Genomic DNA, 17,300 nt, shown 5'->3' with positions numbered 1-17,300 from the left:
CGGGTTTAGAGGAAAATGACAGTTACCACACGATTGCTGAGCTCAAAATTTATGATTCAAAACCACCTTGAAATGTAAAATAAACACGGGATAAAATTCCTGTACCGTACTAAGTGAAAAAAAAGTTGATCGGATCGGGCTGCAACTTGCACATATTTTAGCCGTAGAGGTGGGTACTTTACCCACGAAGTATTGTTAGGTTTTTTCAAAAACTGTCGGAGAGGGAGAGGTTTAATTTTTTTTTAAATTTAAACAGTGCATTTTTGAAGACAAGTAACTTTAAAACAGAAAGAAGAAAAAAAATTTGTCCTATATGTTTTCGAAAGGTTTTTTCCTGCCCTTTCGAATGGTGCAAAAATATTTTCAAACAATTCAAATTTTGACCCTCTTTCGAGACATTAATTAATTAATTAATGTTCATAAAAAATGGAATATTTCACAAATAAATAAAGTTATTGCAATCCTGAAGGTACCAATCAAAAGTTGACATAATTCCGCATCCAACGAGCCCTATATGAAGTACTTTTTGTTAGTGGATTGTTAATAAACAATTGGCTAATATGGCAAGTGTTTATAAAAAATACTCTGAATGCAAAATAGTTTATATAAGGCTCGTTGGATGAGGAATTACGTCAGCTTTCAATTGGTACCTTCAGGATTGCACTAACTTTATTATTTGTGAAATATTTCATTTTTTATAAACATTAATTAATTATTTAATATCTCCAAAATAACAATAAAGGACATCTCAATATTTTTTGTGGTGTAAATACACATTTTTAGCTTTCGAAAAAGAATAAATAAAAAATATAAACAGGACCAAACTTAAAAAAAAGTCAAAAAAATGTTTGATTTTCAAAAACAAGGGTCAAAATTTGAATTTAAAAAAAAAATTGCACCATTCGAAAGAGTAGGAAAAAACTTTTGGAAAACATATAGGACAAATCTGTTTTCTTGTTTCTGTTTAAAAGTTACAAGTCTTCAAAAATTCACTGTTCAAATTAAAAAAAAAATTTAATCCCCTTCCTCTCCGACAGTTTTTGAAAAAACCTAACAATACTTCATGGTTAAAGTACCCACCTCTAGGGCTAAAATATGTGCAAGTTACAGTCCGATCCGATCAACTTTTTTTTCACTTAGTATGCTACAGGAATTTTACCCCACTTTTAATTTAAAAAGATTTACTGATGTAAAATGAACACAATCATACACTTTATTTTTCATTAAATAAATATAAAGAAAACTTATTTCTCTAAAAAATTTTTGTAAATAATAGTAGTTTGATGCTATATTGTGATTTACATTTGTCATTAAAATTTCAAATATAAGCGAATAAAATTGTAGGCATATGTTTGACACATAGATTTGAGGTATTTACGATAAACGACAAAAAGGCTATTATTTCGTAAATTGCAGTTAAAATTATATATAACTTCAATGTACATATGTGTGTCGACATGGTTCAAAGACTAACTTTAAACAGTTAAAATGGTAACTTTTTAACAATAGTTGGTATAATTACATTTAATATTCATTTATAGGTAATCATATATTTGGTAAGTTTACTTTACTACAAAATCTTATAGTAGATTTTTTAAATAAATTTCACGAAGATTAATCTTGAAGAACGTGTACAAAACTTATAGGAAACATTCCACTTCTTTCCGGTGCTCGTTCTAGGACACCCTCCATCCAGTTGTCATCATCAGTTTGTTCGTTTATTATTAAAATTATATCACCTTCACGAAATGATAACTCGTCTTCGTTATCTGCTTCACAGTCATATAAGGCTCGACAACGTCTTAAGCTTCCTAAATTTGACACCATTAGAGGCTGCGAAATGAAAGATAACAATAATTTATTATTAATTGTTAGTATTCATTACAATGATTTACTATTATTATTATTATTATTATTATTATTATTATTATTAACTTCATAATAAACTGAAGGTAGTCGACTTCTTTTTTTGGTACTGTTGTTGAATTGACAGAGAAAGTAAAATGAGGGTGGAGGAAAGTGAGTGAGAGATGAATTCGGGTAACATTTTGAAGTTTCACAAACATATTCCAAGCTATGGAAAGCAATAAAATCAAAAGAAAGAAAAATTTTTGTCGGGGGTTTTTGGGGTCGCTGATTACGAATCAGATGTCAGTTATTCAAAATTTCGGACTGAATATGGCGGACGACTTTTTATAAAGTTATCGAATTCACTTAAAACTCGTTACTACTACTACAAGGTGTCCCCATTTATCCTGAGTTTTCAAATTTTTGGGGTAAATGAGGACAGCTTGTTAACCAAATTAACAAGAATCAAAAATTCAAGTGAATTTCTGTTATGGGAGTCATAAGGAATAAGAAAAAAATTTGGTATAATTTTTAAGTCTGTTTTTTCAAATGCGAAACAAAATACTGAAATGAAAAAAAAGTAAAAATTTCAATTGGTTTATGTAGCAGCTATCCACAAACAACCTTATCTTTATATTCATATGAATGGGATTGTATTTGCAGTTATTTTACGGAAATTTCTAGTTTTTTTCAAAATCAAATGAACCCACGTATTTCTAAATTTTGTAATTTAGAATTAAAATTTGTCATCTACATGGGTCAGCGCCTTGTGATGATTAAAAAAGTAGACAAAAATTCTGTACATCCATTTTATTTTAATGCAACAACGTTTGAAATTTTAAAAAACTTAACTAACTGTATTAAACAAAATATTTTTGATTTAGAAGAGTTATTTGTGCAAAATAATGTAAATATTATTATTCAAACTATTGGACAAATTATGTTTAATAGAAATAGATGTAGAAACCATTGAAAAATTTGTTAAAAGAGAATTTAGTTTACTTAATTTACATTTCTATGTAAATATAAGGAGTTTGAAAATAATGAATAGGTATTAATTAAATTAATATATATGAAATTTATTATTAATTATGAAATTATAATATATGAAATTATTTAATTTTAATGTATCACGTCAATATGTCTAAATTATTTTTTTGCATGTTGATTTTGATAAAGTGATCTTCTTAACATAATTTAAAATAAAAACGGGTAAGTCCACGTCAGAAATATCAGAATCTGCAAGTGGTTCTTCGATTTTAATGATACTTGGTAAAATTATAGCTTAATATAAGAGCAATGTGTAAGTAAAAGGAATTTTTAAAATATCTAAAATTGTAGGAGTTATATCACTTTTAATTTTGATACTGCATTTTTTTCTTTCCTTTATATCTCGGTCAATTTTCAACCGATTTTGATGAATCAAAAACGATTTTTTTCAGAAAATTACGTATTTTCAGAAAATTTTAAAATAAAAATAAAATTTTGTTATCTAAATAGAAAAAAGTAAAAAACAAAATTTCTTTTTGATTCTTTTCAATTTCGACCTCTTTTTTTTAATTTTTTAATAATATTCCTTTTTATTTTATCTTTAATTTTAAAAAAACTTCATCCTGGAGACTTTTTTAGATCTCGTGATATCGTTCTTTAAGTATTATAAGTCTTCATCAATTTGAAAACCGCAGGACTTGCTTAAAAAATTAAAAATTAAAAAAAAGAGGTCCAAATTGAAAAAAAATCAAAAAGAAATTTTGTTTTTTACTTTTTTCTATTTAGATAACAAAATTTTATTTTTATTTTAAAATTTTCTGAAAATACGTAATTTTCTGAAAAAAATCGTTTTTGATTCATCAAAATCGGTTGAAAATTGACCGAGATATAAAGGAAAGAAAAAAATGCAGTATCAAAATTAAAAGTGATATAACTCCTACAATTTTAGATATTTTAAAAATTCCTTTTACTTACACATTGCTCTTATATTAAGCTATAATTTTACCAAGTATCATTAAAATCGAAGAACCACTTGCAGATTCTGATATTTCTGACGTGGACTTACCCAAACAAATGAATTTGACTCTGACGCAGGATTCAAAAAGGTTACATCCTGACTTCATATTCTTTGTTAAATTCATTAAAACGATTTTTTATTTTAATCTTTTTCTTTAAATCTACTGAAAAGCCCATTATAATATTTGGATGGTAGATACTTTATATATATATATATATATATATGGGATAAAATTTTAGTAGCGTACTAAGTAAAAAAAAACTTGATCGGATCAGGCTGTAACTTGCACATAGTTTAGCCCTAGAGGTGAGTACTTTAACCACGAAGTAATGTTAGGTTTTTACAAAAACTCTCGGAAAGGAAAGGGGTAGAATTTTTTTGAAAAAATTTAACAGTGAATATTTGAATACTTGTAACTTTAAAACAGTAAGATGAAAAAAAATTTGACTTATATGTTTTCGAAATGTTTTTTCCTGCTCTTTCGAATGGTGCAAAAATTTTTCAAAAATTCAAATTTTGACCCTTTTTTGAAAATCAAAATTTTTTTTGACTTTTTTTGTTTATTTATTTTTTTTGAAAGTTAAAAATGTGTATTTTCACCACAGAAAATATTAAGATGTCCTTTTTTGTTATTTTTGAGATATTAATTAATTAATTAATATTAATAAAAAATGAAATATTTCACAAATAAATAAAGATTTTGCAATCCTGAAGCTACCAATTGAAAGCTGACGTAATTCCGCATCCAACGACCCCTTTATGAACTATTTTGGATTAGAGGATTTTTTATATACAATTGTCTGCAATTTCAATTGTTTATAAAAAATCCTGTAATCGATAATAGTTCATATAGAGCTCGTTGTATGTGGAATTACGTCAGCTTCAATTGGTAGCTTCAGGATTGCAAAATCTTTATTTATTTGTGAAATATTTCATTTTTTATTAACATTAAGTAATTAAATAATTAATATCTCGAAAAAAAATAAACATCTTAATATTTTCAGTGGTTAAAATACACATTTTAAGCTTTAAAAAAAATAATTAAAAAAAAGACAGAACTTAAAAAAAAGTCAAAAAAATTTCTAATTTTAATGAAAAGGGTCAAAATTGGAATTTTTTGAAAAAAATTTGCACTATTCGAAAGAGCAGGAAAAAACCTTTCGGAAACATATAAGTCAAATTTCTTTTCATCTTTCTGTTTTAAAGTTACAAGTCTTCAAAAAATCACTGTTTAAATTTTTCAAAAAAATTCAACCCCCTCCCTCTCCAACAGTTTTCGAAAAAACCTTACAATAATTCGTGGTTAAAGTACTCACCCTTAGGGACTCGATTCTACCAACGGGAACTACATGGAAAATCTAGCCATTAGATGTTTATTGTTTTCGAATATGGAAAAACTTTGTGCGACGTTTTTCAGACAACGCAATTTTGATGCGTTACGATATTAACCTTTACCTACGTAACAATAATATTAAAATACAATCATTAGTTCATAATCAAATGTCATCCATACGATATTTTAATGTTTTTAAATACTTATGGTATTAAAGTGGGTAAATGGGAAAATCCACGAAACTTTTAACTTTCAAGAAAAATTTTTTTTTTTATTTTCAGGTACATTGATGTCACTTTGTATATACGTTTAAGTACATTTTAGCACTAAAAATTCATATGCGTCATTCATTTTTAGCTCACGCCGTCAATGTTTAACTCTTTAATGGTAATAAATTACATATAAAATTGAAAAATTCAACTTTTTTATTTTTGATTTAAGAGTGGTTTCCAAAGTATTTTCGTCCTCTGAACACGATTCTAGCACCCAAATTTGCTTAGCACGTCAGGATTTTGAGAAAAGAGGAGGTAAAGAATCCAAAAAAGTGTTTTCAGCATATTCTTAAATTAATAAAATTTATTTCACTCAAAATCCTTAAGCGGCGTTTTTGTGTTCAAATATATGTATGAAAATGTTTCGAACACACCATAGATTGACCTGTTTAAAGCAAAAATGCAGTTGTGCCTTTCAAAAATGTATAAATTTAAATGAAATCACGATTTTTATTATCATCTTTAAATTGTTGCCACAGGAATACAATGAATTATATATAAATTAATGAAATTAATTAAATAGTTAATTCTATTATTTAAATTTATTTTCGTTTTTAAGTAATGACAAAGAGCTTGGTAATGAAATAGCTGAGATCAAAGATGCGCCAGCAATCAAAAAAAGAAAGAAAAGTAAAGTTTTTGAGAACGTTTTTGATTTTAAATTTACGGAAAGTAAAGAAAAATTTGCAACATGTAAACTGTGCAAGGAAAAATTAGGTTTGGATACAATAAGCAAAATGAAAGACGGAAATACGACTGGAATCAATAGACATTTCAGAAATCACCACAAAGTTGAATTCGATAAAGCCTTTCTTGAAAGTGCAATCCAAGATTTAAAACAAGTAATATTTCAATATATTTATGTAATGAAGACTTAATTTAAGAAATATAACCATTTTACAATAATGTAGAAATTTGTTAAGTAACAGAAGAGTTTTTATTTTTCACGTATAACATTGCCTTTTAAATTGACTATTTAATACTTAAAGTCAAAATATTTTAAAAATTGTGCTCAAGTAAATTTTAGATTTAACGCAATGTTGTTAATAAAATGTAGCCAACATTGGTTGAACTATTTATAAAACTCTTTAATATTTTTTTAAAAATTTTTATTTAGAAATTTGATCAGAATAAATTCAATGACATCACAGTAGAGTGGATTGCAAGAAAATATAGTTCTGTAAATTTTTTTAACGACGAAGTAACGCAGGAATACTTCAGCTATCTGAACAAAGACGCAAATTTTCCTTTGAGAAATAACCTTTGCACTTTAATTTCTGAAAGATTTTTGGCAATGCAAACAGAAATTATGCAAATTTTGAAAAACAATCCATCGAAAATATCTTTTTCATTGGACGAATGGACTTCCATCGCTTCCACTTGTTTTTATGTGATAACTGGTCAATTTTTATGAATTATTATTTTTGTGAGAGTCTTTTACCTTTTTTGATCACTTCCATTTAAAAGTATTTTATTATAAGATGATTTCAGTAAAAGAATAAAAAAGTACTTTTAACTTTCATCAAAATTTACATTTGTTATTTGCATTTCTTTTGAATCTTCAGAAAATAAGCGAAGTAAAAATATATTTAAGTATTCGACAATTAACATTTTTTCGTCATATTAAAACAGTTTTTTTTAAATAAAAAAGTTACTTGAGTATAAGAGTGATTCCACCTTAGATTTAACTTTAAATTATAAACTTGGTCAAACATTTTTTGTTATTTCTTAGAAAAAAAGAAGTTTATAAATTTTTAAATTTGTTATATGTAATAAAATTCTTGTGTTATGAATTTTCAAAACTTAAAATTCATTCTAAAATTAATAAATTTAAGATAAGGGGTCGTCCATAAACTACAGTTACCAATTTTTCAACTTTTTAGACCCCCTCTTCGTTGACAACTTTACATGCATTTTTACAATTTTTTACATTAAGCGTAGGTTTCTTGGCGGATAGTATGATGCAAATGCTACACGAAAATCGCGGAGCATTCGTGGAACACGAGATTGAGATTGAAACTCTGTCTAAAATGTATAAAAAATGATCAAATTGATAGTATAATAATTATTAAAATCAATAAGTTTTATGCATTTTAAGATGATTATTCTTAAATAATTATAAAAATTTAATATTTGTATTAATTTCAATCTATTACAGTTTATTATCAACATTTGTCGATAATCAATACAGCCACGTTTTTTAGCAAGTAGGTGGCAGCACTCTTTTTTTCTTATCATTAAATTTTTTCTGTATTTTTTTATATTAAAAGCAAAACTCTTCTTTGTTAAACGGAAGTATTGGTAAAAAAATATATTATTTTTTTAAAAAAAATTAATACCTTAATAACAAATATTAGTAAAAAAAATTGAATTTTTTTATCAAAAAAAAAAAGATGAAAAAAATTAATTTTAAACGGAAAAAATGGTGAAAAAATGTATTATTTTGTCAAATAAATTAATATATTAATCAAAAACTTTGGTAAAAAAAACAATTTTTTTTTTAAAAAAGTTGAAAAAATTAATTTTAAACGGAAATATTGGTGACAAAAATTTATTATTTAAACAAAAAAATTAATATATTATCAAAAATATTGTTAAAAAACATTTTTTTATTAAAAATATTGTTGAAAAAATTAATTTTAAACGGAAATAGGTGAAAAAAAATTATTATTTTATTATAATTATAAATTTTTCAAATCTGGTTTTAGGGGGGGGGAGAGGCTGTGTGGACAATCTCTTTTCTCTTATCTGTCATCCAAATTCATCTCAGGCATCCCAGAAGGGCTTTCACTTAAGGGGTGCTACAGGGAGAAGTGCTAAGCCCACTTTTATTTTCCATTTTTATTCATGATTTGGAAGAATTTTTAATTTCGCAAGGGTGTAGAGGCTTATCTATAAATAGCTTATGTGAAATTCTTATTCTGGCTTACGCCGACGACTTAGTTTTACTCGCTGACACGCCCTCGGAGCTATCAAAAAAACTCGAAGCCTTGCGACTTTATTGTGAAAAGAATTGCCTTACTATAAATGCTGATAAAATAAAAATTGTAATCTTTCATCGTGGTGTCAATTCTTCATATAAAAAATTTATTTCATTTAAATGTGGTGATATGAAAATCGAGGTTACTAAAAGCTATCTGTACTTAGGAGTAATTTTTTCGAACTCTTGTTCTTTTAAAGAAGCGGCAGATAATTTCGAGAGCTCAGCCAACTCTGCGATAGGTGCGACTATGAATGTAATTTATCAATCCAGAGCCGACTCATGGCAGTCCTACAACAGATTATTTGACAGTTCGGTAATTGGTACAGTTTTGTACGTAGTCCAAATCTGGGGACATAAGCATCTAGAACTACTCGAAAAAACACAGCTTAATTTTTTTAAACGTTTACTTTTTCTCCCTCAGTCAGTCCCGGGTTACGCGATCCGACTCGAGAAGGGCAGACCTCCGCTATCCTTTGTTATTCTCAAGAGAACGTTGTCCTGGCTTAATAAAGTTTGTAAAATGGATATTTCTCGGTACAAAAGGCAATGTTTATTTAGACTGGCGGAATTGGCCGTTTCGAGCCGCAGTAGCGGAAAATTTAATTGGTATCTTAATATCAGACATTTTTTGGAAGAGGGGAGTTTGATAGATCGCCTCAGTTTTGATGACCCGGAACTGATTGTGGCTAATACAGACCTTATTTTGAGGAATTACGCGAAATTCTTGATGGCTCGTGACTTGAGTTGCAGAGAGAAATCAAGGAGTTTGCAAATATGGCCTTTTCTTGAACTGAAACCTGGGACTCAGGGTTACTTGCTCTGCAGAATGGAGCTTAATATAAGAAGAATTTTTGCTTAAATACGTCTCTCAAGTATGCACAATAATTATATTAGAATTAACAAAATGTTTTTTAATCTGAAGCCTCTAGATAACTGTCTTTTTTGTAATGCTGACAGTTATGATCTTCATCACTTTTTGTCAGATTGTCCCCGTTTCGAAGATAGAAGATTGTCCTTTTTCCCTGTCCTTCTGTCTAGGGATTGCCATGAGTCATTTTGGAAGGAAATTATCTCGGCCTCCAGGACCGCAATTATTAAAAAGTTCGTTTCGATGTTATTAAGAATGGTCGACATTCATAAAGCTTAAATCAAAATATTTTATCGAAGTACTTTGTACGCTCTTTTGTCTTATTTATAGGTATTATTATTATTTTGTTTGATTGTGTTGTCACTTTATTTAAATTTGATTCAGTGTGAGAGTAAACTGCGTCATTATATTTTAATTTTTATTAATGTATTTTCTTTATCTGGATATTTTACTTTATTTTTGTATGTAATAGACGGTTGGGTCTCAATAAATATATTAAATAATCTTTTCAATCAAAAATATTAGTGAAAGAAATTAATTTTTTTATCAAAAAAAGATGAAAAATATTAATTTTAAACGGAAATACTGTTCAAAAAAATTCAATATTTAAACAAACATATTGGTGAGAAATTTATTTTTTTATCAAAAATATCGTTTAAAAAAATTAATTATTTTTTCAAAAATATGTCTTAAGAAAGATCAATTTTTATTTATTTATTTATTAATTTAATACAATAGTGAATTTTTAAATGAAATATTCATGAGAAAATAATTGTTTTATCAAAAAAATTAATTTATTTGACAAAATAATACATTTTTTCACCATTATTTCCGTTTAAAATTAATTTTTTTCAACTTTTTTTTTATAAAAAAATTCAATTTTTTTCACTAATATTTGTTATTAAAGTATTAATTTTTTTGATAAAATAATATATTTTTTTACCAATATTTCCGTTTAACAAACAAGAGTTTTGCTTTTAATAAAAAAATACAGAAAAAATTTAATAAAAAGAAAAAAAGAGTGGTGCCACCTACCTGCTAAAAAGCGTGGCTGTATTGATTATCGACAAATGCTGATAATAAACTGTAATAGATTGAAATTAATAAAAACATTAAATTTTCATAATTATTTAAGAATAATCATCTTAAAATGCAAAAAACTTATTGATTTTAATAATTACTAGCGATGTATCCTCGCTCGCTAACGCTCGCTCGGGACAATTTTTATTATCAATTATTAACCTAATGTTTTGTACTTATATTAAATGTATCTTTTAATATAATATATGATAGTGTAAATGTGTGTGTATGTTATACATAACATTATTATGTTTTTTTATTAATGTTTATTATTATTATTTATAGTGTTATGTCTATGTGTGTGTGTATGTGAATGTATGCGTATATTTTTATAATATTATTTATTGTTATATGTTATATTATATATATACATATATATATATATGAGGCAAAATTCCTGAAATGTCCGAACAAAAAATTAAAAGTTCTCGAATTTAATCCATACTTTTCTAAAATGTTGTTATTGTTAGTAAAAGTCTAAAAATCAATTATTATTGAATTTAATAAAATAGTTTTTAAATTACAACGTTTTTAATTTTTGACTTTTGAAAAAAAAAAATTTTTTCAATGTACAATATTTATAAGTAGAATGCATAAAAGTTAACATATATATAATGATTTTTAAAGCTTTTTTGACGAGCTACACGCTGTTAATAAAAATTTTTTTTTTAAATAACATTTGACCTTGAAATTCAAGGTCAAAATGTTAATTTACATTTATCTCAAAATCGGATTTTTTAAAATTATTTTTAACTATCTCAATGGAAAGCTTGACTAATTTCCTACAGAACATGTAATTTTCAGAGTGGGATCTTTTAAAGTTTTTGAGATATTAATTAATTAATTAATTAATGTTTATAACAAATGAAATATTTTACAAACGAATAAAGTTACCGTAATTCTGAAGTTAGTAATTGAAAGTTAACGTAATACCGCATCCAACGAGCCCTATATGAAGTATTTTGGATAAGTAGATTGTTAATAAACAATTAGTTAACATTGCAATTGTTTATTAACAATCTACTTATCCAAAATACTTCATATAGGGCTCGTTGGATGTGGAATTAGCTTAACTTTCAATTGGTAAGTTCAGAATTACCATAACTTTATTTGTTTGTAAAATATTTTATTTTTTACTAACAAGAAGCATCCAAAAGCCCTATATGAAGTATTTTTGTTCAATTTTAGTTAAATAACAATAAAAAATGAAATATCTTACAAACAAATAAAGTTATCGTAAATCTAAACTTACCAGTTGAAAGTTAAGCTAATTCCGCATCCAACGAGCCCTATATGAAGTATTTTGGATAAGTAGATTGTTAATAAACAATTGCAATGTTAACTAATTGTTTATTAACAATCTACTTATCCAAAATACTTCATATAGGGCTCGTTGGATGCGGAATTACGTTAACTTTCAATTACTAACTTCAGAATTACGGTAACTTTATTCGTTTGTAAAATATTTCATTTGTTATGAACATTAATTAATTAATTAATTAATATCTCAAAAACTTTAAAAGATCCCACTCTGAAAATTACATGTTTTGTAGGAAATTAGTCAAGCTTTCCATTGAGATAGTTAAAAATAATTTTAAAAAATCCGATTTTGAGATAAATGTAAATTAACATTTTGACCTTGAATTTCAAGGTCAAATGTTATTTAAAAAAAAAAAATTTTATTAACAGCGTGTAGCTCGTCAAAAAAGCTTTAAAAATCATTATATATATGTTAACTTTTATGCATTCTACTTATAAATATTGTACATTGAAAAAAAATTTTTTTTTCAAAAGTCAAAAATTAAAAACGTTGTAATTTAAAAACTATTTTATTAAATTCAATAATAATTGATTTTTAGACTTTCACCAACAATAACAACATTTTAGAAAAGTATGGATTAAATTCGAGAACTTTTAATTTTTTGTTCGGACATTTCAGGAATTTTGCCTCATATATATATATATATATATGGAAAGTGAAATAGTTAATTCATTAAGAAATTAGTATTTGAATCTGTACCTGAAGTAAGTTTTCCAGATTTTTATGCTGTCACATAAACATTTACAGCTTGAAAGAAATTGGCTTGTACTAAGGTCTACATTTTCCGGTTGGTTCTTTTAAAACCAAAAATAAAGGTGTCATAAGACGACCAGTAGCTGATATTAACGGCTAAACTGTATAGCTGTGTGTAGTAGAAGACAGTGATTGAACTAGACACTCTACTTTATTTTCTCCTTCCACTTTCCAAAGTTCTTCCAGAATGCATCTCTATCTGAAAACCACTTTGATCGGAATTGTGAACATTGTGTGCTTCGAATACATTTATATTCTCTTTTCCAGCAGTAACAAATTGCAATGCTTTTTGCATCAAAACGTGAACATCTTTTATAGTTTTCCGCGAAGCAAATTTATTAATTTTTCGGGATACAATTCTGTGTGCTTTCTTAAACCGGGCTAACCGAGTCCTTGAAGCCATAAAACGGAAATCCTCAAAACGTAAATCTGCCTTGACTCGCAAGGCTCATCTTCTAATATCCATATCATGAATAATGATGCCGGCGTCATCAGCTGCCTTAAAATTTTCTAAAATAAACTAACAAGTTATACAAACTTTATCACGATAAGTTCCACCTTGACTGACTGTATGGGTCCAGCGTTGGTATTAATGAGTACAATAACTATACCAAATTTTTTTTAAATCGTTCAAAGCGTTTTCGAGATATTCTAGTGATAAAAATGCTTCACATAAATACACGTACATTGATCTGGACATTTACTTAAAACTTTCTGTATATAATTTTTAAATAAAAATGATTTGATATTACTTATTTTTGTAAAATCAAAAATCATCTCGATTACAAAGCTATAAGGCAGCAAAAACATTGTTTTCTGTATCCCCTAACCAAAAGTACGATCTTTCCGTCCCAATTTTCTTCCGGGAACAGCGATTTTTGTGGCCTGGTCGAACCAACGCGCGCTCTGATTGGCTCCGCGATTTTCGTGGCCAGCTATCTTAGCAACCACATAGCAACGCTTATTTCATGGCCCTTGTTATGACATGGGCTGTGAATAACCTCACAACTAAATTATTTTTCAAATTTATGTATAAATATAATGCAGTTGAACGAGTGTTTTTTTTTAATTTTTAACTAAATATCTTCTTTCCGTTTGTCAACTATATAACTTTAATAAACAATACTTCTTGGAAGTTAATAGCACAAATGTACACAGATGGTTAGATCCTTTGGCAGAAAGACTACATTTCTCACATATGATAATTACTTTTTCCTTTTTTTGCATGATTTTTATCTTTTGCAAATTTTTTTGATGCCCACCCCGACCAGCCAAGACCTCGGTTTTGCAAAAGTCAGGCGGCTGAGCTGTCAGCTGATCGAGGCTAGGAGCAAATACCAAGTACATTTCACCACACGCTTCGAGAGTTGGCCACGAGAGAGCGCTAACGCAGTCCGCTACATTAGACACAGTATAGATATGCTATTAATGACATTTTATTAATTAATATTAATTATTGACCATACTTTCGGTTGGGGATACAGAAAAATTGTATACGACACACGACCAGAAAGTTGGATTTCCTGGCAGGCGATATATAGAGCCTCGGCATTGCCTCTGCCCTACATATCTCGCCCGCCAGGAAATTCAACTTTCTGGCCTAGTATCGTAATAAAATATTTAAATAAAAGAAACGACACTTTTCAATGCATTCAACAGATCCTAAAACTTTTAATTGATTAGTAGATTGAATTTAAACTATTTTAGACTAAATTTTTGAAACTGTTTAATCACATTTTAACTGATAAATGTTCAACTTTTTTTATTCTTGGTAAGGAAAGAAATGAAAAAGGAGAATTCTTTAAACAATTAAAATTGTCATATCCACGTTTGAAATTTTAGAAAAACAAATGAAAATTTTTTTTTCAAATTTTCTACAATTAAGAAATTAATATTGAAGTTAGAATAAACATAATTTTATAGGTCATAGTTTTTAACTTGGGAATTCAGAAATATACAAATTGAAGTGTCGAATTATGTATAAAAAATCATAATAGTGGATTAAAAATTATAAAAGTTATTAATTAAAATATATAATGGATGAGAAATTTTGAAAATTAGTTACCAAAATTGTGAATATTTATATTTAATTTTCATGTTATAAAGTAATTACAATTTTTTAGTACTATACATTGTAATTTTTAATAATATTGGTACATAATAACTATAAATAATTTTTTAAAATTGTAAATTAAAGTTATAACAGGAAAAAGAATAGTTTATACAAAATTCAAAGATAAGAGAAAAAACTGGTGTAAAATTTGTTGCATGTTATTTTACCACCATTTGTTTTTCTTGAGAAGTTGTAAGTAATGTTTAAACAAAAGTTTAGAGTTTAGGAAAAATATCGCAATGATACATATGAAGCATTTTACGTGTAATGTCCTGAGTTAAAAAATTTATTTCTTGAAAAAAAGTGAGACTTGGGGAAATTGTTGTCTTACCTGATAGTAAAATATGCCCAAAAACATTTTTGACTTTTTTGAAATTTTGAGGGAGATAGAGGGGGGTCAATTTTATCAGTTTTCCCTGACACCGACTACTGTAAGAATTTTTTCTGTTTATAAATGCAATAACAAAAATTTTGGCAGGTATGTTTTTTAAAGGTTTCTTCATGCACTTTCCAATGGTGAATTTTGTTTTTAAACTTTTTGAATTTTGACCTTGATTCTCTATACTTAAACATAAATTTGCTACTTTCACTAAAATCCAAGCCGTTTTTTTAAATAAATAATTTGAAACGAAATGTAAGGTTTTTTTCGATCTGTATATACATTTTCAGAATCCGATTTTTTTTGTTGCCGAGATATTAAATGTTATATATTTTATGTCCGCGCGCCACTGTAAACAGCTACTTCGGCGCGGTATGAGTTGACCGCCGCGCTGCGCGCGCCGATATAAGATATTTGACATTAAATATCTCGAAAATAAAAAAAAATCGGCATTGGGCCGTCATATTGGGTCCGCCATTTTGAATTTTGAAAAAACCCCGAGTAAGAAATTTCATGCAAATCTGATTAATTTAAAAAAATTCGGCCGCCATATTGAATCCGTCATTTTGAATTTTAAAAAACTGACACCGGATTCGTAATCAGCGACCCTGAAAAACCACGAGTAACGAGTTTCAAGTGAATTCGACGAGTTTTAAAAAATTTGTCTGACATATTGGATCCACCATTTTGAATTTTGAAAAAAATTAAAAATTTTGGTTTTATGGGGTAGTTTTTGATTTTTTTTACCCTTGTGGGGAATTTTTGTTACTTATTTTTTTTACAATGCTGACAATATTTATAAATATAAATATATTATATTTGTAATAGTTAGGACTGAAAAAAATTTATTCATGGAATTTATACTGTTTTTTCAAATTTTGTGCTTTTTTACTTTTTTGAAGGGGTGTATTTCAGAAGGGGTAGTTTTTTTGAAAACGGCATGCATATGCATTTGTTACTCTTGATCAGCCCTTCAAAATTAGACAAAATAGAAGTTAATATGTTAAGATTTAAGAAAGTTATGATTTTTTTGAAGTAGGTGGGACATATATGTCAATTTTTAACACAATCATTAAGTTCTTAGCTTTAATTTTAACCACAAAACATATTTTAAGTTTGAAAAATGCAAATAAAAGGTGAAGATCTTAAAGATTATGTTGTAAAATTGTCAAATTTTTCTATATATTATTCTAGATTATGCCGGAAGTCAAAAACATTAGTACTACAGTACGAAAATTGCATAATTTTTGCTTGAAATCTTTTCGGTGTTATAAATACAAAAAAAAGAAAAAAATTTTCTTGATATACATTCAGAAGCAGAATTTTATTAGCCTTTCAACCATCTAAGTTAGAAGTCTCTAACTTTTTTCTAACTTGAAATATCTTGCTTTAAAGTCAGCGCCGAATGTCCACTCCTCGAACGTTAGTCGTACCGACTATTTCCGACGGTAGTGTATATCCCAATAGATTCGTTTTAAAGGATCACACGTGGGAAACTTTATAGGAATTTTAAAAGTGTCAACATACTAAGGATCGCAAGTAGGAATATATACTAGTAGCGATGCTGAACGAACTTGTTAAGGAAACTTTAAAAGTTTCTACGTAGGACCACATGTTAATTACCAAGAGCAAGGTACGTAGAAACTTGTGAAAGAAACTTCAAAGGATACCACATAGTAACACACTAATAAAGAGTACTGTAGGTACGAACTACTGATGGAAACTTCTAAGGATATCACACACTATTTACCAAGAGCAAGGTACGTACGACCTTGTGAAAGAAACTTCAGAGGATACCTCGTAGAAACACTTTAAGGGTACTGTGAAAGAACACTTTTATACAACATTTCGTAAAAAGGATCTCGTGAAGAAACAGATGCAAGATCACATCTCGGATCCTACGTAGGATCTTAGATTAAGAGTTGTTTATAAAAAAACTTGTACATGATCTTACACAGGAAAAATCGTGAGGTCCCCTGTTGTAATTATTTTCAACATGTCAGAAACCATGATAGTTCACACACAAGTTCCTTACAGGATTCTTTTGTAAAAGATCCTGTGTGGTAAACCACATATAAACATACACGGAAAAAATAAGTCAGCAAAACTTTCATAAACTAGTATTTCACTTTTGGACGGGAACGAAAGTTGTTCAAAAAGTATAGACACAGTATATTAAGAAAACAAAACTAATTATAAAAATGTGAACTGTGTATACGAGCCGATGCTCAATGTGCTCTGATGTTTCGGAATCAGTTTATCAAATTTTCATAAACTCTCAGCTAGAACTTAAGTACGTGCACCAAAGATTTCGTAACACTTATATGCATAAAAATTCGACG

The 17,300-nt window shown here is 27.6% G+C and overlaps 1 protein-coding gene across 3 annotated transcripts in view; it reads right to left on the bottom strand.

Moving 5' to 3' along the window:
• Positions 1-1,188: 1,188 nt before the first annotated feature.
• The window catches only part of LOC127282164 (arfGAP with SH3 domain, ANK repeat and PH domain-containing protein), a 527,240-nt gene continuing 511,128 nt past the window's right edge, over positions 1,189-17,300 (bottom strand). For all 3 annotated transcript variants that reach the window (XM_051306275.1, XM_051306274.1, XM_051306276.1), the window contains one exon: positions 1,189-1,833. In XM_051306275.1, coding sequence (XP_051162232.1) covers positions 1,615-1,833 — 219 coding nt within the window. In that variant the 3' untranslated portion in view covers positions 1,189-1,614. The remainder of the gene's footprint in view (positions 1,834-17,300) is intronic.

Source organism: Leptopilina boulardi, unplaced genomic scaffold (genome assembly GCF_019393585.1).
Source record: "Leptopilina boulardi isolate dan_hultmark-lab unplaced genomic scaffold, ZJU_Lbou_2.1 LbouV2_285, whole genome shotgun sequence".
NCBI lineage: Eukaryota > Metazoa > Arthropoda > Insecta > Hymenoptera > Figitidae > Leptopilina > Leptopilina boulardi.
Note: the sequence above shows the minus strand (reverse complement) of the source record. Positions and strands in the feature narration are given on the sequence as shown.